The 27,910-nt window shown below is 36.4% G+C and overlaps 1 protein-coding gene across 3 annotated transcripts in view; it reads left to right on the top strand.

The window, feature by feature from the left end:
- Positions 1–302: 302 nt before the first annotated feature.
- Positions 303–27,910, top strand: part of il16 (interleukin 16) — an 80,857-nt gene continuing 53,249 nt past the window's right edge. For all 3 annotated transcript variants that reach the window (XM_030130207.1, XM_030130212.1, XM_030130201.1), the window contains exons 1-4: positions 303–421; positions 17,055–17,331; positions 19,492–19,765; positions 25,442–25,581. In XM_030130207.1, the coding sequence (XP_029986067.1) occupies positions 409–421; positions 17,055–17,331; positions 19,492–19,765; positions 25,442–25,581 (704 nt within the window). In that variant the 5' untranslated portion in view covers positions 303–408. The remainder of the gene's footprint in view (positions 422–17,054; positions 17,332–19,491; positions 19,766–25,441; positions 25,582–27,910) is intronic.

Below are 27,910 nucleotides of genomic sequence, written 5' to 3'. Positions count from 1 at the left end.
TTCATCCCACGGCAGCGCACATACCCACTCACACAGTGGGCACACACACTCTCAGAGGCCTGTAAAAGACTAAACCAGTGTGTGATATAAAGTAGGTGTGAGGTCAGGCCCAGGCAGTGCGCTGGGTTTTCCTCTGCTGGGCTGGATCTCAGGAAAGGGGCAGTGATTTTGGGGGAGCTGTGCCTTAACTGAGACGCAGTTGTGTTTTCCAGACAGTAAAGAGGAGGAGGAGGAAGAGGAGGAGGAAGAGGAGGAGGAGGAGGAGGAGGAGGAGGAGGAGAGGTACAGCCACATTACCCCAGATGAATCACAGTGAGTCCGTTCCCTGGACCATGTGTCAGGCTCTGAGCTGATGTTCTGTGTGGATTTGCGCCTCTGGATACCGTTTGCACCTAGTTGGAACGCAACATGATCGACTACGGTGAGTTATTATATTATTTCCACAAACTGCAAACACATGTGGCTGTGCGTATTCGTCCTCTCCATTCTTTTGTGACCGGTGCTTTAACCCATAAAAACCCAAACAACCACCGCCGACCAAAACCATCTGTTGATCCACGAAACCCTATAAATATATGTGAATATTTGGTGTAAAATACAGTTTGTCGTCTGTTCACGGTTATCACATATGACCCATGTGGACGTTCAGAGGCTCCATAGTTACCATGGAAACACCGTCATCTTCTACAACATCAATTCACCTGTAAAACGCATGGAGTTGGATCAATGACAGCGGATGGAGACACTGGGTTTATGTTCAATAGTAAATAAAATGTAGGAAAAATAATGTAAAATTTACAAACTAATAAATAAAAAGGAAAAAAATAAACCAAAAAATAACTGAAACTAAGAAAAAATAATAAAATAAGCAACAAAATGAAGAAAAAACAGACAAAACAATAAGTAACACAAACAAAATAACCCATAAAATGGATGAAATGGAAAAAAAAAAAAAAAAACATGGAGTTGGATCAATGACTGAATGGACACACTGGGTTTATGTTCAGTTAATGAGAGATTTTACTGAAAAAGTCACTTTTTCTTGAGTTTTCTCTGTTTCTGATATAACTGAATTTACTCTGAGCTTTTATGAACATCTACAGGATCAGTGAATTACATATAGGAAATTACCGTATTGTTTTGTTTTTTCTCATGCAAAATACAGAGGATAATATTGTAGTAAATGGTGATAAATCACTTAAGGACGGTTAAATAGAGAGAAAAATTCATTCAGGAACTGCCACAAAAGCACCACTGGGTCTTTATGGGTTAAATGACCAGAGGGATTATATGACAGCGGTGAAAGTGGACATAAAAATGCTGCTTTTGAAGCTCTGATTACCCTCTGAGTATTCTAATGATCGCAATTAGCTGCAGAATTATGCACTTGTTGACTGGAGGACTGTGTGTGTGTGTGTGTGTGTGTGTGCTGCACAAGAAAACACACATTACATAACATTGTCCATTCCAAGACGACCTTTAAAGTACAAAATAGAGCAGAGAGGCCAGTGATGAATGGGCATGGCTTCCTCTCTGGTCTCCCAACACTCGCTCATATCCCATAAACCCACAGGGCGACAGCAGCCAGATAGTGGGATACTGTTACTGTGTACTTTTACTCAAGTACAAATTTGGAAAACTTTATACTTCTACTTTAAACTTCACTGCACCTCAGAGGTAAATATTGTACTTTTTCCTGACGCTTCAGTTACTTTTCAGATGCAGTTTTCCGTCTGAGTACTGAGGGTTTATTAGGTTTTAAAATACTTCGTAACCCTGTAAAACCTGACCCATTAAAAACTAACCACAAAATTATGATGTTTTGGAATTTAAATGTTTAGTAGCCCTTTTAACATAATCCAGTCAAAAAGATTGGCCATATCATTTTGTTTATAATGTATTTTTTGTATCACATTCAATACATTGGGCGTTTTTGGCAACTTTTTGCTCACATTACCTTTAACCCCTAAAGACCCAGGGCTACTTTTATGTCAGTTCCCAAATGAATTTTTCTCTGCTTCTACCTTTTCTTAACTGATTTATCACCAATTTTTAAATAATATTCTCCTCTGATTTTGCCTTTTTTTAGTGTAAATCATGTATTTTCCTATATTTAATTCACATATCATGTAGATGTTCATGAAAACTCAGAGTAAATTCAAAGTTAATTCTGTCAAAATAGAGAAAACTGAAGAAAAAGTGACTTTTTCAGCAAAAATATGAATAACTTAACATAAACCCAGTGTGTCCATCCACTGTCATTGATCTAACTCCATGGGTTTTACTGGTGAATCAGTGTTATAGAAGATGACAGTGTTTCCATGGTAACTACAGAGCCTCTGAACATCCAAATGGGTCATATCGGATGACCATGAAAAGACGACAAACTGTATTTTATACCAATTATTGACATGGACTGAGAGGATTAATAGATCAGGTATTAAACAGTTTAGATCAGGTTTGTGTCACTGGTGGCTGTTTGGGTCTTTATGGGTTCAAATAAAAATAACTTTTACCAATAATATTTTCAAAATATAGAATGTTTGAGGTGTTTTTTTTTTTTTTTTTTACATAAAACTTTTAACAGTTTTTTTTTTTTTTTTTTTATTTTCCTTGAATGCTACCATAATTTCAATATTTTTCAGTGTTTCTCAATTTTCAACCAAATAACAATATAAATGTTCATCTTAACGCAACTTTTTGAAAATGACCAAAGACTTTCCTATGAAAACGTGTGTTGGATGATTTAATGTTAGCGGCCATATTGAAAAGGACAAAAAAAAAAGCCTTTCCTCTGACTGCAGTGGGATGATCATCCACCAGGGGGCAGAAAACATGTATCGGGTCAGAGGCTCCATAGTTACCGTGGAAACACTGCCATCTTCTACAACATTGATTCACCAGTAAAACCCGAGGAATTGGATCAATGACAGCGGATGGACACTCTGGGTTCATGTTCAGTTATTCATATTTTTGCTGAAAAAGAAACTTTTTCCTCAGTTTTCTCTGTTTTGATTACTTATAATGGGTGAAAATATATGCGAGGGGTGGGGTTTGTTGAGCGTGGCACTACTTATTGATATTTTTGCTGTACAAGTCACTTTTTCTGCATTTTTTGGCCTGTTTTGATATAATAACCTTTGAATTTACTCTGAGTTTTCATGAGCATCTAAATTAAATATAGGAAAATACATGATGTACAATGAAAAAATGCAAAATACAGAGGATAACATAATAATAAATGTATTTATTTATTTATTTATTTATTTTTCCCATAGTAAAAAAAAACATACACATAAGTACATGTTGGTTAAAAATTGTGATGGATGGTTACCAAAAACCCTCAAAGGCTTAACAGGTGGCAACCACCAGATTTGAAGAATTATTAACAACTGCAATTAAAAATATAGGAAAATATTTGCAAGTTGCACAAAAGTACATTTTCACCAAATAAAATTCCACGATATACCAAGCTTAGAAATGTGGACTGAAGAAAGGTTAAATGGAGAGAAAAATGAATTTGGGAACTGCTGTGGAAGTATTTCTGGGTCTTTAAGGGTTAAAGTCCCAGACCCGAATACTTTGTCCATCACTTACAAACACGTGGTTGTACTCAGCACGGTGCTGTCATTCCACACTGAAACGACAGAAGCTTCAGCTGAACTTGCCTCCAGAGTGTGAGATCATTTACAGATGAAGAATTCACCGTCACCTCCAGGTTCAATCTGAAAACGTCTTCGTGTGATTGAGTCGTCGCGTGACTGGAAGTTTTCCCTCCAGGTGGCTCTCTTAAGTCGCCTGCTGTCGGTCGTCCAGCTCTGTTTCTGGCCTGGAAAAACCCCCAGAGAAAAGTCCAAACAACACACACGTTGTTCAGCCGCTCGGCCGCCCCGCCCTCTGCTTTCCCTCAATCGGGTTCTGTCAGACCTCGCCAACGCTACAGGCTACAAGTATGGCTTCTGTGAGGACGCACTCACACACACATATGAATATGCAGATACACACACATGTGTTTATTCAGCCTCTATCATAAACATTAATTTCAACAGGACCCGGACCCCCACCGTCCCCCCATTTTTTCCCTCCTCATCCAAGTTTTGGTCCTAAACAGTGTTTCTGCTGTGAGTCATTACATCAATAGAGTGTGTGTCAGAGGAAACTTGGACGCACTCCCTTCTTTTTCTGACATCACAGGAGGCGGTCAGCATCTTCAGGGCTTCGAAACAAGTGCTTTTTATGAGGTTGGGCTTTGTACATACGACACACAGATGCATGAGGAAGGGGTTTAAAGAGGAACTATGCAACATTTTACCGGTTTGGTTCTTCTTTGCTGTTTTTGGAAGATTTTTCTCTATGGAGCTCCCCCTACAGTTTTAAAGTATATATTCACTGTCGTAAAACCCACATCTGACCCTCCCCCTCCCAACATGGGTTAGGGCATCATTCATAAAATGAGTCCATAAACAAGTAAACACTGTAACAAGAATGTGCTAAAACTGGACCCAGGCAGACTCTGGTCTTGGTCCTGGTTTGGTCACTCACTCTTTTCTTCTTCCTCCATCCTCTGACCACGCCCACCTCTTCCTTTTCTCTGCCATGGTAAACGCCTGTGAAATGAAGGCGTGGCTTGTGTTTATATCTTGGGGTCGGTACCTGGCTGTGTTTGTGTCGTAGTGCCGTAAACCCTGACGTTTTTTAAAATTTTATTTATTCAACCTTTATTTCACCAGGAAAGAGATTAAGAACCTCTTTTACAAGGGAGTCCTGGCCAAGATAGACAGCAGTAAATACAACACAGTTAGTGGATTACACAGTTAAAACACATAGAACAGACACATTCGACAATAAACAGTTAATAAAAATAACATTTACAAGCAGATTAAGCCACAGACGAGATCTAGGACCACCGGGACAGTGTCAGAGAACTGGCAAGTGGTGTATTCGACCCTAGAGATGCTAGTGGGAAGGAGGAGAGCCTCCATTCAACCCCCAACCAGATGTTTAACCATCACTATCACCGGGGGCGGATCTAGAAAAATATTAATGGGGTGGCAAGAGGGGGGCAGTCAAATTTTGAGTGGGGACAACATATGGCAGAAGTCTATGTACTGAATTAGTGTAAGAAATAGACAGACAGAAGAATATAACTTCCACTCAGGTGCTTTCCATTCACAAGACAGTATATATAACTTAAAACATGTTTCCCAGTGTGGACATGCAGTGTGTACATAATATATCAGGCCAATGGCTCCTATTTTTATTGAACAAATGCAGACAGAGTCCAAAGTGACCTCAGGAAAACCAACATCTTACATTTTCCTGATCAGTCAAACTCATATGCAAGACAGGTTGTATTGGGAATAAGTGACCACACATTGTGAACTCACTGAAGGAGATAAAAGCATTCCACAAAAATAACAATGCTATTTTGACCATGTTGGGACACAAACAGTTTTACAACTTAACCCATAAAGACCCAAACATCCATCATCGACCTAAACCATCTACTGATGTAACTGCTTAATACCTGGTGATCCACTAATCCTATCTATACATGTCAATAATTGGTGTAAAATACAGTTATTCATCTTTTCATGGTATTTCAAGGTATTGCTCTAATGTTATTTATCCACAAATGTTATGCATAATCAGCAGCTACTCTAACGTTAGCTAGTGTTCAGTCCAAATACCAAATACACAGGGTTAATACAGGGTTAGGGTTATGCAAATATACAAATAATGTAACATAAAAGGTAGAACAGCTTTTCTCACCTTATGCGCTGTTTTTCTTCCTCTGCTTAATATTAATAATGGATTCTATTTCTCTAGCACTTTTCAAGGTACCCAAAGCACTTTACATTATTGATCCTTTATTCATTCACTCTCACATTCATACAAACTACGTTTGTATCCACAGCTGCCCTGGGGCAGGCTGACAGAAGCGTGTCGCCAAACTGCCCCTCCCTCCCACCACCACTGAACATTCATAGGCATCAGGGGTGGTTTCTCATATGGGCGAAGTGGGAAATCATCCAAGGTGGTATTTCATGAGGGGCCCCGCACCAAAAGCTCTTAAAAAAACATTGAGTCCATCTATCACGGTGTGCCAAGGAATTGGCACAATAGCACATGGCCCCCTAGGCCCCGGCCTAGGGGTTCACCAGGGCGAACATAATGTGCTCAACTTTTGTCCCCTCCCAGCTCCCTAGCACACACGTCAGTCAAAAACTAAGATTCACAATATTTATTATTACTACTTTTGTTTTAACAACTAAGGAAGGGTTAGGGGAGGGAGCGGCTAAAACAACAAACAAAATATCTGTAGAGTTTAAACTAACTTACCTAACCAAAATAAATGCAAGAAATAAAATACAGAAAACTTACCTAACTATCTAACCAAAAACAGGAGAAAATGGGAAAACAAAAGAGCCGACCTCCCCTACCAGAAAAAGGTTCGATTTAACAAAAACTATTTACAAATACAAACAATCGGAGTTTTCCACGAGCACGAAGACTGACGGTCACACACACGAACACAGGGTTGGGAGCTGACAGGAGGCAAGAGCGAGCGAGGACAGAAGTTCCAGGGCCATTTTTAAAGGGCTGGGCAATCATGATCCACCAATCAGCAACCTGCAATAGACAGACACAAAAGGGCACAGCACACCTACAGGACGGGGGAGAGCACACACACTAAACAGAAAACACATACATATACATATAAATAGATAAATTATGACCCAGGGTCATAACACACAATAATATTATATTACAGAAATAGCCCATGTTTTGGTCATATTCCAATCAGATCTGTAAAAAATTCAAATTCCAACTTGATGTCATTGATACTGATTTATTATATTAATCCACTTCCTATCTCTTATAATGGGAAAATTTTCAAAGTGGCACCAAATCCAGAATTGGATCTGGATCCAAATAATTTCTCTAACGTTTGTTGACATCATCATAAAGAAGCTGTATGCCAAGTTTGAAGTCAATCGGAATTGTAGTTTTGGAGAAGAAGACAATTGAAGTTTTTGTAACGGACAACAGACGATGACAGACGCCGCCGCCAGAGGCCGCATGACAACAATAGCTTACAGCCTATCGGCCGGTAAGCTAAAAACAGCTTTTTTCATTATTTATAGGTTATTATGATAGTATTTTACTGGTCACTTAAGATTGAATTGGCCTAAAATGATTTTAACATCCTTGACTGTAAATATCTTCAGTATAATTTTTGCATTTCACAAATTTATCCCACAGGCCAAACTGGATCCTTTGGCGGGCCGGTTATGGCCCCTGGGCCGCATGTTTGTCACCTGTGCTCTAGACTCTATGTATTTTAGTGGATTTGTGTTCTGGATGATTCTGGTTGTATCGGTGTTTGCTTGTTTCTGAACAAATTTTATGAACGATGCCTGTATGCTTACTAGCTAGTGCAGATGTTAGCATGCTCGCTAGTAATCCTGGTTGTTTGTGTCACGCTGGTGTATGTTTGTTTCGTTTACTAGATCATCCTTTGTTTACCTCAGGAGTGTGTTTTTACTACTAGACAGAATTTAATCAGTTGAATCTATCCAATTCAATCCAATCCAACTTTATTTGTAAAGCACTTTAGAACAACCGCAGTGGACCAAAGTGCTGTGCTGTAGAATAAATAAAACCCAAATAAAAGTATAAAATACAAGAATAGCTTAATTATGGGAAAAACGGAAATTTTAGTGAACAATGCCTACTTGTATAGAATTTTAATAACTGCTGGCAAAAAGGCTGTGACCAGGCACTGGCTCCAACAGTGAACCACCTAATCTGGAAAAATGGGTAGATATTGTGAATGAAATTTACCAGATGGAAAGACTAACCTTCTCCCTTCGGACAAATGAACAAATTTTCAAATCTATGGTCAAAGTGGATATTTTTTGTTTACACTTACCAAACACAATCTGCTGGAACCTTAAATGTACAAGAAATGACAATATAATGACAATGTATCTGGAATTGTCTTGTTTTTTTTGTGTATTTAATTAATTCTACTTTTTATATTTTATTTATTTATTTTTTCTTTTTTTCTTTAGAGAGAGGAGGTCAAAGTCTCTTGGTCTTTTGTATGTTTTCTTTATGTAACAATGCATCCATTGTTCACTGTTCAATTGTTTTGTTTATTAACAAGAAAAAAAAAGAAAAACTGAAATGTTGAGAATGGAAAGATTGGTCATTGGTCACATACTTGTTAAGTGACCACAATGTAATTTAAATGTATGGTGAATTTTTCTCAATATTTCTAAATAAAAATCTGTCAAAAAAAAAAAATAAAAAAAAAATACAAGAATAGATTAAAAAACATGAAAAGGGGGTGGGGGTACTACTCATCTCCCTTTTTTAGTTTAAGCTTCTGTTTTCTGTTTTGTTTTGTTTTTTCTTTTCTTTTTTTTTTTTTTCTTTCGGAAAACTGGAAAATTGGACATATGCTTGTATCTGTGCTGAGAGGATGCGTGTACTGAAAATGTGTCCTCATAAAAAAATTTAAAAAAACAAAACACAAAAAGCCACACAATTTTTCTAGTTTTTGTCAGATGTATGTAGTTCATTATATGACCCATGTCTTGAAGGATTACCTTTTTGTCACCAGCTTCATTGAAAACAAATGCACATGGTCGGAGGGGGCGGAGTTAGGGGTGGGATTTACCACAGTGAATTTGTGCCTCCAAACTATAGGGGGAGCTCCACTGAGAAAAATGATACAAAAACAGCAAAGAAGAACCAAAACGGTCAAATCTAGCATTGTTCCTCTTTAAAACAGTCCTAGTGCTAAACATTCTGAAGACAGTGGCTCCTGTGGATGTCAGGCGTCCCCACTGTGCTGGCTGACGTCCATTTGGAAAGTGTGGGCCTGTGAAAAAGAAACAAGAGGGAGATGGAGTCTGTGGGCCTCGAAGGCCTCCAGCACAAAGATCCATGTCTGTTTCCTGTCTATCTGGCCAACACGACAAGCAGACTAATGCTCCATAATTGTTAACACACTTCCAGGATCAGAACGACTGATTCACTAGAAAAGAAAGTCTTTCTTTTGTACTCACCAACTGGAAAGAAGGGAATTAGCACTGATTTGTTTATTGCGTTGTTTAGCTCTTCATAGAGTACCAACAAATACAGCACTTTATTTAATAATAGTTTCACTGTGGTGTTTACTCATGACTTTGCAATTTCTTCTTTTGTTTCTTAAAGTGAACTGATGCCACACACTTCATCTCATACTAAAGCAGTCCTTTTTAACCCTTTATCGACTGACGTGTATTTACAAACTACCTTTTAACAAACAAATGTGAATAACACAAACACATATGAACAGCTTAGTGCAATTTTAACAATATTCTGCCTATTACTGAGTGTTTTGTGTATTTGTGGATCCACTGTGATCTGTACGTTGTGTTAATAATAAGCTGAGGGGTAATATTGTAGAAATTGTTATTTTACTTCCAAATTCCAAACTCCAAAATTTAGCAATATTATGAATGTTACCAAATGTTTGTGTAACACTGTGCATAATGCACATGTATAAATGATAAACTGAGGCATAATATTGTTAAAATTGCACTTACTTAATTCTTTTTTGTAATGGGTAGTTTATGTACATATTTTCATAATTTAACCCATAAAGACCCAGAGTTACTTTTGTGTCAATTCTCAAATACATTTTTTTTATCTCTATTTAATCTTTCTTAAGTAATTTATCACCATTTATTATTATATAATCCTTTGTATTTTGCAATTTTAAGTGTATATCAGGTATTTTCCTGTATTTAATTCACTGATCATACAGATGTTCATTAAAACTCAGATTAAAGTTGAGGGTTTTTATATCAGAAACAGAGAAAACTGAGGAAAAAATGACTTTTTCAGCAAAGATATCATAAACTGAATGTAAAAATAAGCATCTCCATCCACTGTCATTGATCCAACTCCATGGTTTTTACTGGTGAATCAAAGCTGTAGAAGATGACGGTGTTTCCACGGTAACTACGGAGCCTCTGAACGTCCAAATGGGTCATATCTGATGACCATGAAAAGATGAAGAACTGTATTTTACACCAATTATTTACATGTATTGATAGGATTGATGGCTGGATAGGTATTAAACGTTTTAGATCAGTAGATGGTTTCGTTCACCGGTGGCTGCTTGGGTCTTTATGGGTTAATAGGTTTTTTTTGTACTGAAACAAAGAGGAAATTTTTTGTCATTATTTATAGGTTATTCTATTATTATTTTACTGGTCCGACCCACTTGAGATCAAATTGAACTGAATGCGGAACCTGAACTAAAATGAGTTTGACACTCCTGCTGTAAGACATGTTTAAGTCTGTCCCACCAATGAAGTTTTTCAGAATAACTTCCATCACCGTAACCTTTACAGTGTCCGGGTTATGGAGGCCCTGGATGGATGTTGAAGGCCTTCTCCACCCGCTCTAGTGGAACACCCTCAGTAGTCATGCACACAGAACACAAGAATAGAACTCAAACCTAAAAATACACTTCCAGATGCATGTGAGATGTAGCAGGATTCATTCAGACACAAACGTATATGATGCACATGTGATCCACCTCCACATGATTACAGACGTGTCTTTGTTGGATTTGTCCTGACTCAACCCTCAGACATGGAAATGTGTGAATATCAAGCTTCTAATGGAGGAGAGCCTATATTTATGTTCTGAAAATGATGAAACTCAACTATAACTCTAGAAAACCTGATCTGAAGCTGGAAACGTTGTCATTGATGAGGTTACCAATGAGGAGCTGACACTGAGGACGCTGTGAGAGGAAACAGTCAGATATTGATGCCCATCTTCAGGCCTGATGGTCCAGGGTTAAAGAGCCTCCTCTGCTCTGCAATGTGTTTATGGTGAATGTGAGAGGCCATGCAGAGCAGCGTAATGCATCTGAGGGTCTTCCTATAGTGCTCTCTGGAGTGTGAAGCCTTAGAGTGTATAGACCATCATTCACTAATGGGCCATACACACTGGAGAATGTGTGTGTGTACGTAATCTGAGCTAAGGGCGAGTTATGGTTACTGGATCATGAGCAGAGAGCCTTCGTCCTCTAGGTTTGCTATGATGTTGAATATTTTCAACAGTTTTTAGCAAGCTATTGTCGTCGTGCAGCGTCCGTCGGCGTCTGTCGTCCGTTACAAAAATTTCAATCGTCTTCTTCTCCGAAACTACAATTCCCATTGACTTCAAACTTGGTATACAGCTTCTTTATGATGATGTCAACAAAAGTTATTGAAATTATTTGGATCCGGATCTGATTCTGGATTTGGTGCCACTTTGAAAAATGTCCCCATTATAAGAGATAGGAAGTGGATTGATGCAATAACTCAGTAAATATAAATGATATCCAGTGTAAATTTCTACAGTCCAGCCATGATGGGGAGATGACCATAACATAATGGCCACATGCTGATCAGGATCTTCTTCTGGATCCGGGAATTTATGGAAAATTTAACATGGGCTCTTATGGGGAAAACATTTCAATCGTCTTCTCCGAAACTACAGTTCTGATTGACTTCAAACTTGGTATACAGCTTCTGTATGATGATGTCAGCACAAGGTATTGAAATTATTTTGATCCGTACCTGATTCTGGATTTGGTGCGACTTTGAAAAATTTTCCCATTCTAAGAGATAGGAAGTGGATTGAATCATTAAGTATCAATGACATCAAGTTGGAATTTGAATATTTTACAAATCTGATCGGAATAAGATCTAAACATGGGATATTTCTGTAATATAATAAATACACAGAACTGGGTGATAATAAATGGCATCTGGATACATTTCCCAAAGCTTTTAATTTGGCCGGTAAGCTACAGGGCCATTGGTCCTATTTTTATTTTTAGTTTGTCTAGAGATGGAGTCAAATACAAGAACAGTGTTGGGAAAAAATGTGGGTCTTTCCCTCAAAAAAAAAAAAAAAAAGAAAAAGAAAAGATATTCCTCATAAGAAGGTCTTATACAGGGTGTATATATATATAAAAAAAAACTATACATTTTGAAAAATTACCACCAGTAATAACCCTAACCCTAACTTGGCCTGTCCTCAGTGACATTTTCAGGCCTAAACAAGTTGAATTCACTTTGAAAGGCAGGAACAGCTGCCATGGGTAAAGAAATGAAATGGACATGGTGGCCAAAGTGTTAATGCTGTAACCTGGCAATTTTGTGGAAAACAATATGGATGCCCATTGGCCCCTCCCATGATCTTTGATTGGATTTAAATCCCACCGCTACTTCGCACAAACCAGTTTTAACTTGGATTGCGCAATTTGCCCCTGCTCACTTATGCATGAAAACCTGGGTCCGTAAATTTAGACAAATATCCACCAATTCCCTACCTACCAACATCCAGAAAAGAAAATCCCAAAAATGATCAAATGCGGAACTGGGCATAATTTTTCAAAACGTATATATTTTTTTGATACACCCTGTGTTGTACTATTATATTACAAACTCCCACCAGCAGGGGGTGGTCACACACCAGAAACAACAACAGTGCTTTTAGCTTTTATCGCTTCGTAAATCTCTAAAGTTGTTTCTAAATAGTTCTCATCCCATCTCATCGGGTCACTTGCTGATATTTTGGTCAGAGGCCCTGTGGTGTTAGTTTTCCTCACCATTTGAGACCAGCAGATTGACACACTACTCCCCCTAGTGGACACACAAATCCCCTGGCCTGTAGCTGGAAATAAATTCAGTTCATATCTGTTCAATCCAAACTACAGAGTTATTATTCTAGAACACTCTAATGAGAATTTAGGTCATTTTTTATATTTGAAAGTCGAGATATTATATATTTCCCCTTGAAATGGTTTTGTGAGATCTTTCTTTCTTTCTTTCTTTCTTTCTTTCTTTCTTTCTTTCTTTCTTTCTTTCTTTCATGATGTTAGGCATGTCATTCAAAATGCTTTACAGGCACAAGTTATAAGTTATAAAATTGAATAAATAAAAGTAGACAGACAATTTAAAGCCATAATTTATAAGATACATTACTGTGGAATAAAAATAGATTCCTTTCAACACAATTGAGAAAAAACAAAAACAAAACAGCTACACATTGGGCAAATCTTTCTTTATTGAGGTACTGCTAACAGTGACTACATGTAGCTAAATATTAACTCCCAAAATTCCCTTTTATTGACCCATAAAGACCCAGCGCTACTTTTGTTGCAGTTCTCAAATTAATTTTTCTCTATATTTAATCTTTCTTCAGTGATTTATCATTGTTCAGTATAATATTATGCTCAGTATTTTGCATTTTAAAGTGAAAATTAGGTATTTTCCTGTATTTAATGTACTGTGATCATGTTGATGATCATAAAAGCTCAAATTGAAGTTGAGGGTTATTATATCAGAAACAGAGAAAACTGCAGAATATGTGACTTTTACGGTAAAATACATATTTAGCTGATCATAAACCAATCATCTCTAAACACTGTCATTAATCCAATTCCATGGATTTTACTAGTGAATCAGTCTTGCAGAAGATGACAGTGTTTCCATGGTAACTATGGAGCCTCTCAACGTCCAAATAGGTCATATCTGATGACCATGAGAAGATGAAGAACTGTATTTTATACCAATTATTGACATGTATTGATAGAATTAATGGATTAACAGGTATTAAACAGTTTACATCAGGAGGTGACTTTGGTCGCCAGTGGTTGTTTGGGTCTTTATGGGTTAACACAGACTGAAATCATAAAAAATGATTTTAGTCAAAACGTGTCTGATTTGACCCTAATTTACCACATACATATACAGTAAAGTATGAAGATGACAGATGCTGCAAAAGGCTTGACTTTATAAGGTCAGAAGTCATGCCACAGTAGATCATTTTAAAGGACTTTGACATGGATTTTTTGCATGTTTTATCTGACATATGTTTGGACCAGAACCATGGTCTGACAGAAGGCAAATAAAATCTGAAACTGATTTGCATTAATGCTGTTATTACCATGATGCTTTTTTTTTTGTTGGTGAGTGAGTATTATTTAGCACCTCTGCTAGTTTTAATTAGAGTTGATCTGTTACTACGAGGAAAGTCTTGATTTATAAAAGCTGAAAGAGGCAGGAAGAAAGAACACTGGGCTTCAAATAGGATTAACAAACCCATTGTTTATTAAAGGTCTTATATTATACAAAGACATTTTGTGACATTTCAGTTCATGAATCGTTGACATTTAAGGTTTTCCTGCTATTCAGTTTTCAACTTATACTTGCATTGAACATTGTAGTTTTAATTACCCTCGGCCACACTGGCCGCAGGGTATTGTCATCAGTTGGTCATCCCTCCGTCCGTCCATCCAAAAACTTTGCCATGCAGTAATAAGTCAGGCCACTAGGGGCAGACCCCCACACAGTTGGCTGCCGTCTGTCGTATACATTCCGCAGATATCTCCCCGTACTTGGACTGGACTCAATGCATTCCCAAATTGGACGTGACAGTGCACAGCATGGTTAAGAAAAAAAGAGTGACTGAATGAAAATGCCTCTGTAAAGCATCACTTGGAATCATTTGGAAAAACGAACACTGGAATCTCCACTTCCGGTCCAGCTTCACTGCGGCTGCGGGTGAGAAAAATGGAACTAAACAAGAATAACTGTCACCAATATTTATCTGAAGCCTGTGAAAATGAACCTAATGCTAATGCGAATGTTAATAATGCAATGTTAGAGTCCAGCCCGGCTTTGGGTATAGGCCACACAGGGAGCTGCCTAGGGCACCATCCACTGGAAGGGGCGACAAATTACAGACAAAAAAAAAAAAAAAAAAAAAAAAGATGAATGAGAATATCTGTATAATAAACTTGAAACACTTCCTTGACATGTTTTCTCTTAAATAAATAATAATCAAGCCTCAACATGACAAATATTTATTCCACATTTCCCACTTTGTGGTTTCTGTCGTTCACATTTATTTCTTATTCACTATTAAAGCCATGACACCAACTCACATGATCTGAAACATGATAAGTATCTAAACAGTTTAAATTATTTCTCATTGTATATTTATTTCTCTTAGACTTATTTCTCTTATACTTATGGTTCATTTTCATTAATTCTTTACCTCTGTATGTACTGTTATAGATAAATCTTGGATTCCTTTATAAATCTATTGTACAAACCAATTCCAATATTAATTCACAGTGTCAAACATTTTACATATTGCAAATTAACATATCAGTGACAATCAATATTTTGAAGATTTTCATAAGTCAGGCCGAGGGTTTTAAAGAGTGAGCACATTATGTTTATTTAGTTTTGTTGGCTTTTGATTTTACTGAAATTTATATTCTATTTTACTATCTTATTCTAGTTTTTGTAATTTTATATTCGCTCTATTCTTAATTCTGTAGTACTGGTGTTTTATTAATATTGTTGAACTGACTGCAGTAGTAGTAGTAATAATAATAATAATAATAATAATAATAATAATAATAATAGCTTTATTTGTATAGCACCTTTAAAAGCAAAGTTCACAAAGTGCTTTGACAGAGGGCAAAACAGCAGGATACAAGAAGCAAGTAAAAACACTAAAACAGAAGCAACACAATAAGAGAGATGTGTACAACAAATGCAAAAAATATGGAAGTTCGAATAAATTAAGTGAATCGGAGTAAAGAGGGCAGGGATAACGTAACATAATGCTGTTAAATCAATGCAAAAAATGAAGAAATGAGATAAAACAACATCATGTATGAGAATATAAATTAATTATCAAACAGGATAAAAATCAAATTTAAAAAATTAAAATTAAAAATTAAAAAGGGACAGACATAACATAAAAGCAAGTCTATAAAAATGTGTTTTAAGAAGTAATTTAAAAGATGTCATTGATTCAGCAAGCCTTATCTCCTCGAGCAGGCCGTTCCAAAGTCGAGGGGCCCTGATGGAAGTACAATGATAATAAATTCTATTCTATTCTATTCTATTCTATTCTATTCTATTCTATTCTATTCTATTCTATTATGATGGTATTTTACTGATCTGACCCACTTTACAGGGTGGGGAAGCAAAATTTACAAAATTTTGAGGCAGGGATTGAAAGACAGTGTATGACCAATTAGTTTATTGAAAGTCATGAGAATTTATTTGTCACAAGAAAATTGACATAATAGAAAATGTTTTTATTCTATGTGTCCTCCTTCTTTCTCAATAACTGCCTTCACACGCTTCCTGAAACTTGTGCAAGTGTTCCTCAAATATTCGGGTGACAACTTCTCCCATTCTTCTTTAATAGTATCTTCCAGACTTTCTCGTAATAGTTTTGCTCATAGTCATTCTCTTCTTTCCATTATAAACAGTCTTTATGGACACTCCAACTATTTTTGAAATCTCCTTTGGTGTGACGAGTGCATTCAGCAAATCACACACTCTTTGACGTTTGCTTTCCTGATTACTCATATGGGCAAAAGTTTCTGAAAAGGTATGGATAATAGTGTTAGGTATGATTATGACATCAATATATGTTTGGTTTCAAAACAATTGACGTAGTGCCTGCTGAGAAAAAACAACTAAATGTTCATTGTAAATTTTGCTTCCCCACCCTGTAGATCTCGTTGGTCTGAATGTGGAACCTGAACTAAAATGATTGTTAATATCTTCAGTGTAATTTTTGTATTTCATAAATTCAACCCTGGGGCCAGACTGGACCCTGTGGGGGGCCGGTTTTGGCTCACGGGCCCTATGTTGGACACCTGTGGTCTGTTTGCTCCTACCTGTACTTATAGTTTCCATTAACTGTAATAACCCTGGTCCTTGTCCTGTGTTTATATGCAGTATTCATGTGTTTCTGTCAACAGTCTGATTAAGTAGAAGTCATGAGAGCGGAGGAAAGCTTTGCTGTTTTTTTTTTTTTTTTTTTTTCTGGTCAGGAAAAGAAAAGCTCTTTTATCTCAGCTGGCCTCCACTATCGCCTCAGCAGTTTCTCAGAACACTCACACACATACAGCTGCAGTCAGACTGTCCTAACTGAATTTTCTAATTGCCCTCCAGAGCGTCCCTGTCCATTAGGCTTCGGGCCGGCTGGGAGGGGCCCGCTGGTGCCGGAGCTCCCGACGCACACACACACGCACACACACGCGCTGACCGCCATGCCTCAGAGATACTCCCACCAGAGGAGGAAGGCCAGCACGGCGGCCGCTCGGAGGATGGAGCGGAGACGCAGGGATCAGGGCAAGAGCAGCAGCAGCAACAACAACAACAACACAAGCGGACAAAACCACAACCACAACCACAACCAGCGCTCCAAGAAGCTGGCCATGCTCTCCAGGTACCGGCAGCACGCACACACATCAACACTTACAGTTATCTGTATCGGACAAAACAGCACTGAAGTATTTCACTGCACATTCTGCAGAAACGCCTGATCTAAACAAGGCTTGCATTTATATATTTATCCATAAGGTCTTTTAGAATCATAAAACATGCTATTTGTTCAGAATATTTGTAGAATATTTGTCTTTATCTCCTTATTAGTAAATCCTAGTTGCTTTACGTGCACTTCAAAGTCATTTTAATTTATTTAATATTAACGAGACACAGTTTGCAGCCACACACATGCAGGTTAATACAGTTTTATCTAAAAACGTCAACACAGTCCCATAATAACCTCTGATGGAGTTAAGTTAACTTTAGTTTTAAGATAATTTTACTCATATTATGTACTTTGTCTTAGCTTTGACTATATATGACTTGATGTTGTGCTCAGAATATGTGTCATACCATTTATTTCCAGAGGTTAATAACATTTTTAAAGATATTTTTTTCTTATTTCAAGAAAACTTAGTAAAGGTAATTATCTTAATGGACTGGCAGGTGAATTCTCTTATTTCTGATCTGTATTTTCTAAAATCAAGTCTTTATTGTATTCATTTTTAGATTATTGCTTAGGTTTATTCTGTTGTACTGTAGGTTTAGATCAATTATTGTGGAAGCAGTTTATAATCTATAACATGTTTGTCAGATGTATGTTTTAGTATTGCCTTTACATGCTCCTTTTTGAATGTTTGACCTTGTTTTATATAATTCTTTCGTCGTTTGATTTTACAGCAATATTCAAAATAAATAAATAAATAAACAAAGAAACATCTATATTCCTGCTATATTTCATGTCATACATAATGCTGTTTAGTGGTGTAATGTAGTTAAATACTTACACTCAAGTGTTGTAAGTAAAGATATCATTATGTTATGATGCATTTAAATCTAATGAGGTCTACGTTCTGTATTTTGTTGACTTGTAAACTAATATAATATTAAATGGTTTCAACAAAAATTATATTCACGGAAACATCTTGTCAATAACATCATATTCTCCTTAATTATGTTATTATTTAACATAATGACTGCTTCAGTTTCTGATTCATTAGAATTAAATGACAAAAACAATAATGTCCACCATTAGATATAATATAAATAAAACTTACTTTATACATTACTGCATCTGTAAATTTCTACCATATATGTCACATCAGATTACAGATTTTCATCAGTAATAGTGTTAAAAAAACAATTTATGATCAATACATGGCTGTAGATTAAACTACCAACAGTTTATAAAGTGGTTCAAATGGAATTAACCTTAAACAAGTATTATAATAAATACAAAATACACATGAATACAGCAACAAAATGTATAAAAAACAAAACAAAAATGATAGTAAAATGCTAACAATGAACACTTTGACTTGTTATACTTTTATACTGATCTTATGAACTTTTATACATTTAATAATGTTTTTATTGTATTTCATTTACTTATTTTATTTTATTTAATTTTATTGTCAATGCACTTGAGCTCTAAGAACTAGAGTTTGTACCTGAGCTAATGTGCTTATTGCTAATGCGCTAATTGCTAATGCTAATGCTAACTGCTTACGCTAATGCTAGGTGCTGTGTGTATTAGGATGGAAAAAATGTTCCATACTGACATTATAAAGTTAACTGACCTTTAACCTTTTATGTTATTTCTTTTATGTATCATTTTAGATACTGAACTTTTCCTTATTTTATTTTATCTTATTTTATTTTTTATTTTATTTTATTTCTTATGTCTGTTCACTTAACCAGGCTACTGATGAAGATCTAGAGTAGAGACCTGAGCTATTCTTTTCTTTTCTTTTCTTTTCTTTTATTTCTTGTATCCGTGCACTTGACCAGGCTACTGATGAAGATCTAGAGTTGGTACCTGAGCTAATGTGCTAATTGCTAATGCTAAATGCTAATGCTAAGTGCTGTGTGTATTAGGATGGGAAAAATGTTCCCTGTGGACATAATATTGACTTTTAACCGTTTAGATGTTTCTTTTATGTATCATTTTTGGATACTGAACTTTTCCTTTGCACTATTTGTACCTTTAATGAAGTTAATCAGGATACGTCTTCCACCACTAATATCCGCTCCTTCACTTTGGTATTCTGTCTCTGTCCAGGTCGCTGATCCTTTGTCATTCTAAGACAAACGATGACCTCCCCAGTCCAGAAGACAGACACACTAGGGACACCTCCGATGGATTCAGACAGTGGGATTCAGACTGGAGGACGGACCTGAGTGGCACTGGTCAAACTGGGAACAGGGATGTAGAGAACGGACACTGGAGGAACAATCAGCCATCGGCCCCGGACAAACAAAAAACTCAGACAGCCAATCCGAACACATCACTCAGGGAGAACAAGAGGAGCATTAGGAGGACTTTCAGCATTAAGGTACGACCGCAGAACTTTACACATCATCTCTGACCTCATTCAGTGTATTTGGATAGTCGACAGAACAGCCCAAAGAGGTCTGATACAATGAGGCTGTTATAGAAGGATTGGCCCATATTTAGATAGAGACACAGGAGTAGGAAAGTCAGTTATTTGAGCTTGTGGTGGTGCCAGATAAGGACTGTCCTATTCCCAAATGAAAAGGGTAAACTACTTACATAAGCAAAGCATAAAAGAAATAATAAGTGGTAAGAAAAAGAATAAGAAACATAAAAAAGTCATCTGGTAGGTCAGATGTTAGGCTGCAAAATGGCAGAACTTGCCCAAAATCAAACTCAACTCCAGTGAATACAGAACTGTATAAAAATCCCAGTCCAATGTTATATTTGTTGGTTTATTAAAGTTTAAATTTCCATGTAACTGGCGGTCAGCGCTCATTACATTAAGGGCGGAGTGTTCTGTCTGTCCCCTGCATACATTACGTGCATAATTCTGTCCGTTTTCCGGGAGTTTGCGGATGCGTACACGGACGGACAAAACAGAGCGGTACCATCAGGAACAGTGGAGGCAGTGTTGAGATTTGAACAGAATATTTTCCATAAATAGATAATAATTTCAAAGAGCAACTGTGTGAGTTAGTGAAAAACTACTGACATATTTATGACAACTACCCTTCTGAGTATTAGCAATAGTATCCACATTAGTAAAACCTCCTCTGTCGACGCCATGTTGGTTATTACTGTGTTTCTTCTGCTCAAAAAACTTTACTCTTCTTCTTGGTATGTGGCCAATATATTAATTAAGAGCAGCGCCCTCTGGTGGATTGACTGAGAAACACTCATTCCAACGTACAGGACACATGGAAGTATGAAGGCAGGGACGCATGATGACAACGTTAGAAATGGACGTAAAGCGAATATAAATGAGCCTTTAATGTAACTGGGAGCTGATGGAGAACCTTACTCGGAACCGGATCCAAGGTCTGTTTAAGTCAAACAGGCTCTGCTGTGTGGACAGCCGTGGCTGTGGCCGTGGGTTGGAGCATGGCTTGGTTCCAAGTTCTGTAAAGAAAACTGGTTCTGTTTACAGATCGTCGAATTGGGTTCTAGAACAGAACCAACTTGATTCTGCCAGATAATAATAAATGGTGTTGTTTAAGTTGAAATAGACACAGTACGGTGGTACTTCACAATGGCTCCATTGTAGTGAATGATGTGATGTCTGTCCATCACCACTAATATTGCTTCCTGTCTGGACCAGGTCTGGACACGCCTCTCATCTAGCCACGCCCCCACGTCAAAAAGAGGCCAGAATGTTTTGTAACCGCAGAAAAGTTTTTGTAAATGCAGACAAAGGTTTGTAAAAGCAAACAACAGGTTTGTAGGAGTGAAATAAGTTTTGTAGGTGCATTTTTAAAAAGAAATATATATTTTTGCTTTACAAAACTTCACTTGTGCTTACTATGCTTCACATATGTGTGCAGTTTTATCTAGCCTCATCTTGACACTATACATATCGTTAGCCTCATGGCATAATTGCCTAAGTCATATTTTCGGCCAAATTGTGATTTCTGCATAAAGTTAATCAGCAGTATCAGGAAAGTAGTTACATAGATTTCACAACGTGTCCAAAAATATGACCTAGGCAGTTATGCTCTGAGGCTAACGGTGTGTTTTAATGCACACGCTGCTGTGGACTCATATTTACCACCTCCCTGTCATCAGTGCACTCCTACACTTCTGTTCACTCTTACATAATTCTATGTAAAGCCTGATATTTGTTTTTTTATATCAAGTACATTGTGTGCAGTGTGGTGAGAGTTTTTTAAAAGTAATGATGATCACATGCGTTGGTAGAATGAGAGCAGTTGGTGGCCTGAATGCCAAACATTCAGACAAAGACACAGATGACTGTTGTGTTTCTAGAACTCACAGCACATTCCACTGATGTCGAACAGGGTTAGAGATGCGTCCACTGGGGTTCTGTCAGACTGACAGGTATAGTATGAGTAAAACTATGGATGTAGTTGTGCAGATTAATATAAAAATAGAATCATGGATTTGATATGTGTGTTTATAAATTTATACAATTCTTTTCTGATTTTAAATATTCCTCCTACCCAGTATATGCACTGGGAGCAGAGCTGTGCAGGATGATATAATCAGCAGAAATATTAACATTCTGAGTTGGTAAAGTACATATTTGGACATTAGTATTTGAGTGCAGAGCCTGGGATGATGATAAACCTCAACAAACAACTTAATAAACTAAAGTCAGCCATTTGAAGACTTTATTTAAAGTCATTTGCAGCATAAACTTTGACTCTCCTGTTGAACAGTGAGATGTTCCAGTGATTGATCATTTGCAGATACAGCCATAGGTAACAGGAAAGTAATAAACTGATAAACGGGTCAATTATTCAAACTTACCTCACGATTTAGTCTGAATTAAGAATTGTGTAATCAATGATGATGAGCAGGTGAGTCATCAGGTGGAACTGCCTCATAAATATGTGAATGAACTGAACTGTTGCTCATCTCTGAACTATTACTGAGCAGAACAAACCTTTCATTTTATTAATTAACTGATTTGTGAATGAATTTTTGATTATTTGAAAAAATATATATTAAACATTCGCCTTTCCTTCTTTCTTCTTCTGGTTTATAACATGTTACAGATATCAATATAGTTCCTATTGATCACTGGTAGAAGTCATATATATGGACTTTGACTGAATGAGTTGAGTTCTCCTCCAGTGAAAGTCCCGCCCACTTCTATTGTTAGATTGATGTGCATCCAGACCACAAGACTGGAACATAGAACAGAAAATTCAAGTTGTTATTGATTCAGATAGAACATGACGCTGATGTACAGGGACACTGGAACTATTTTAGCTCATAAAAGTGTTTTATTCCACTGTTTGACTGCTTTTTCTGTCTCTTTCCATTGAATCGGCTGCTCTGACTTCCTTGTTTATTGACCAGAGAGACTAAATTATTAATTTATTTAACCTTTATTCAACCAGGAAACACACATGTAACTTTAAGATCTCATTTTATGAGTGTCCTGGTCAAGACACGCTTGTAAAAGTCATTACTAATGATCAACTAATTACTGCAGTAATGAAAGAGTGTTTACTAGTGTCGATCCTGTCAGTGAGGAATGACTGATGATGAAGGCCTTCACTGTACATTTACAGGTATCTATGAAATATTCAACACATAATGGAAAGGATTTATTAATATCACAGTAGCTCCTGTTAGCTATTTTATTATTATTATTATTATTATTATTATTATTATTATTATTACTTAGTCTTATGGTGTTACTCTGATTTTAACTTTTTACCTCCACCAGGAGGTGTTGTGATCGCTTTGCTTTGTGTGTTTGCGTGTGTGTGTTTTTGTTTGTTTGTTAGCAAGATAACTCAAAAAGTTATTGACGGATTTTCATGAAATTTTCAGGAAATGTTGATACTGGCACAAGAAAGAAATGATTGAATTTTGGTGGTGATCGGGGGTGGGGGGTGGGGCACGGGCGTCCACTGATCTGCCTTGGTGGAGGTCTGCGCTCTCCGAGTGCTTTTCTTATTCTTAATTAGTTTTACTGGAATTGTATTTATTTAGAATTGTTTTTGTTTAATTTATCGAATTTGTTTTTGCTGTGCTGTTACTCTTTTTTCTTTTTTTTAAATTTAATTTTTATTTTTACTTACAAAATCACAACAACAACAAGAAACTACAAATCACCAGAAATTAAAAAACAGTAGGTAAAAACAAAAAAAAAAAAAACCTAACAAAAAAAACGATAGCCACAAAGGAAAAACGAAGAAAACAAAAAACTGATAGATGGGAATAGACAAGTACCAAGACAATCGACAAAAACTACGAGGAAAAAAAAAATGACAATAGACAAATATAGACAAATATACATATATGTGTATATATATTTACACACACACACACACACACACACACACACACACACACACACACACACACACACACATATATGTTAGAACACAATAGACAGAAAACAGAGACTAGACAGAAAAAAAAACTTACTCTTTTATTGTTGTTGTGTTGTAAAGCACTTTGATTGAAAGAGCTATATGAATATATTTACTATTATTATTATTATTATTATTATTATTATTATGCTTTCCATGCATATTATTTAAAATATTTGTTTGTCACTTGTTTCTGTTGTGTGATATATTGAACATACTTACTACTAACACATAGAAGTAAATCATACAGATCAGCTGATTAAAGAGTCATCTTGTTTTATTATTCTATAAATAGACGAACCAAACAATCAAGCCTGTGTTTCTATGGAAGTGGAGGTTTTACAACAGGCTTCTTTATGGCTTCATGGATTAAAGCTCAGGTTTCTAAACGGCACTGATGTCAGCAGTAACTTAATGGAGCAGTGGTTTTCCTCTGGGGCTAATTCATGTCAGGTCGGACGTCCATTCATCTAAATCAACCAGAGTTATTCATCTGCCGCATTCACACTGAATCTGAACACTGGATTATGAATAACTGACCACATCACAAAAAGACCATCTGAAGAACAGAAATCTAAATGTATTTATTTAATCACATAGTGAGTATTGGAGCAATTGTAGGTCTAATTCTAAGAGAATGATCAAAAGATTAACATGTAGACTTTATGAGGAAAAACTACAAAAAAACAGACAAATAAAAGCATACTCATTTTGTGATGTGGAAAAGCCATTTTATTCAAATCATAGGAGGGTGTTGGAGAGCAACTTTATTTTATTTTATTTTATTTTATTTTACTTCATTTTACTTTATTTTATTTTAAGGCAGGAAAATATTTTATAGATTAAAACCGTATATTTACAAGAAAAAAAAACTTTATAATATTCTGTGATATTATTAAATTGGAAATTTGTGAAAACATGAATTTTTCTGGGAAAAAAAAGGTTAAAGTCACAATATGTTCACATGATGATGAATATTGGAAAAGAAGGGTGTAATATTTCTAGACTGAAATGCGAAATTATGAGAAATAACTCAGATAATGTCTCAGATTAAAGATGTAGGTTTATGAGAAAAAAGATCACAGAATTTCAAATGAAAAATTGTGATATTTTATGATATAAAGTTAGAAATTTCCAACAAAAAAAAACACTGATTGTGTGAATCTTAATTCTCCACAGTGGGGATACTTTAGGATTTTTCTTTTTTTTTTTGTTAATCTATCGTGACTCTAATTCACATTTATAATTTAAAGTAAATACTTATCACTTACTGTTTATATATTGATTATTATAACACAGGACCTTAGATCAGATCAGACTTACTTCATCTTAAATTTACTCCAAACACTAAATACCAGAACATGCACCTATAAAACCTTAAATTCTTTTAGATAAGATGAGATGAGATGAGATAAGATACTTTATTGTTATTATACAAAATGTACAATGAAATTTAGGTGCACTGTCAGGATTCGGACTCATCAATAGTAATAGTATTAAATAGTAATAATAACTATAAAAATATATAATAAAACAAAATGTGCCTCACTCATATACCAACATCCATTCATTCTTTTCCCTTGTTTGCCCCCCCCCCACTGCCTGATAAGCTCATAAGTCCTTCTTTCTTCACAGAGGTTCACTTAAGTGTGTGTTTGTCGTCATAGGAGAGCAGTATCTGGAGGATGTGTGTAGCCACGCCGCCCTGTGAGGATTTGTGTGGACCACAAATGTCCGATAACGGCGTCCAGACAGAGGACAAAGAGGCCAAAGTGGAGTCGGGGAGGAAGGGAGCGGATGTGCTCAGGTAAAAAACAGTAATAAATACACTTAGAGGGTAATGGGAATGCTGGGTCACATGACCAGGAGCTCATATCCCTAAAGGCTGTGATATAGCACTAAACTGTCACTGATGCATGTAACAAAATCTGAAATATGGACATCTAATATATCAAAAAGGTAAATGGAAAGCACTTTTCAACTGTTTGCTAACAAAATTAATATGAACATGGTCAAAAGTAGTTGTATAGTATCTATAGATGCCACTAGACGTCGTTCAACCTCAATAAAGTTAGGTGGAACTTTATTATCCACAAAGTAGAACAGTGACTAATTAACATTGTCTCAGGTTCAACACAAAGAAACAGGTGATACTAATATTAACATTAATTATCTGACATTATTTATCACTTGTAGTGCAGTTTATTTCTACCTTCTCCTACTGATTTCTAATGTGAATTAAACAGCACATCTGTGACAAATGTACTATAGATATTATTGAAATTACATATATACATATGCATATACACATACACATACATACATATCTACATATACATCTACATGTGCATTTACACATACATATACACATACAGTATACATATACATATATACATTTGCATATACACATACATATACATATATACATCTACATATGCACACACACACACACACCTATATATATATATATATATATATATATATATATATATATATATATATATATATATATATATATATATATATATATATATATATACATACATACACACACACACACACACACACATACAGTATACATGTACATATACATATATACATATACAGTATACATATACAAATACACATACATATATACATATACACCTACAGTATACATATACATTTACACATACACATACATATATACATATACACGTACAGTATACATGTACATATACACATACATATATACATATACAGTACATATACACATATACACATACATCTATACATATACATCTACATATGCATATACATATACACATACATATACGACATGACTGAACTTGGGGTACGTTCAGATAGCAGGTCTTAATGCACAATTCCGGTTTTTCTGATTTGTGTTCTTGTTCATATTACACATTAAATGTGTCCTCTATCAGTTTTGAGTATGAACTGAATGTGACCCTGAAGGGACCTGCATGTGCAAAAGAGGTGCTGATGTAATATGTGACTACGAACACGCACTGTGTTTATGGAAGTAACACTCCTGGGACACAAAATTGTGACGTTTGTCGCATTTCAGTGATATAAAGGTCGGATAAATGCGACCTGGCCATTCAGATTGAAGTCGCATTGCAAAATATCAGATACTTATCGGATTTAGGACCACACATGAAAGTGGTCTGGGTCAAATTAGTGCTGTTCAAACTGTCTGTAACAGATCGAATACAGGTCACATATGGGCAAAACTAGAAGCACTCGGAGAGCGCAGACCTCCGCCAAGGCTGATCAGTGCCCCCGCCCCCCCCCACCCCCCCCCCACCCCCCCGTGGGCCCCCCCACCCCCGATCACCACCAAAATTTAATCATTTCTTCCTTATCTCATTTCCAACAAACCCTGAAAATTTCATCAAAATCTGTCCATAACTTTTTGAGTTATGTTGCACACTAACGGACAGACAAACAAACAGACAGACAAACAAACCCTGGCAAAAACATAACCTCCTTGGCGGAGGTAAAAATCAGATTTGGGCTATGTTTACCTGCAGTCTGAATGTAGCCTTAGACATCAGAGCATTTCACTTAGAGCTGCAGTTTCATTTGTTATACTCAGTCATGTATATTCATTTTATGTCATTCGTTTCAAGTAAAAATCTTAACTTTTCACCATCTATTATTGAATGGTTGTGTATTTACCTGTAAAGACCCTGCCCTCTGCCTGTATTTTCTATTTTCCTCTTGTTTTTCTGTGTTCAGGATGTCGAACTTAGAGCATTGAGTTTATATATTCAGTCATTTTCTGCATATGCAGCAGAACATAAAAACAAAACAACTGTAGTTGAATCTGCCCTGCTCTTTAACTCAGAGGGAAACATGTCAGTACAGACTGAGGAGCTTAGTCGTACCTTTCAGAGAATATTCTTCTGTATTCTATTGTACATCCAGGGCCGTGCAAAACACAACAGTCACAGGAGTTAATGTGATTCTTTCTGTGTTCCACAAAATTTGACGCCGGTCGATATGAAGCATCTCTGGATCAGGTAAAAGACCATCAGTAGAACGACGGTAATTACCCAAAAACACAGTCATTTCCCATGAGCCGGGACAGAATGAGGCTGACAGTGCACTGATCGTCGATGCCGTCAGATGTT

This window comes from Sphaeramia orbicularis, chromosome 3 (assembly GCF_902148855.1).
Source record: "Sphaeramia orbicularis chromosome 3, fSphaOr1.1, whole genome shotgun sequence".
Taxonomy (NCBI): Eukaryota; Metazoa; Chordata; class Actinopteri; order Kurtiformes; family Apogonidae; genus Sphaeramia; species Sphaeramia orbicularis.
Note: the sequence above shows the minus strand (reverse complement) of the source record. Positions and strands in the feature narration are given on the sequence as shown.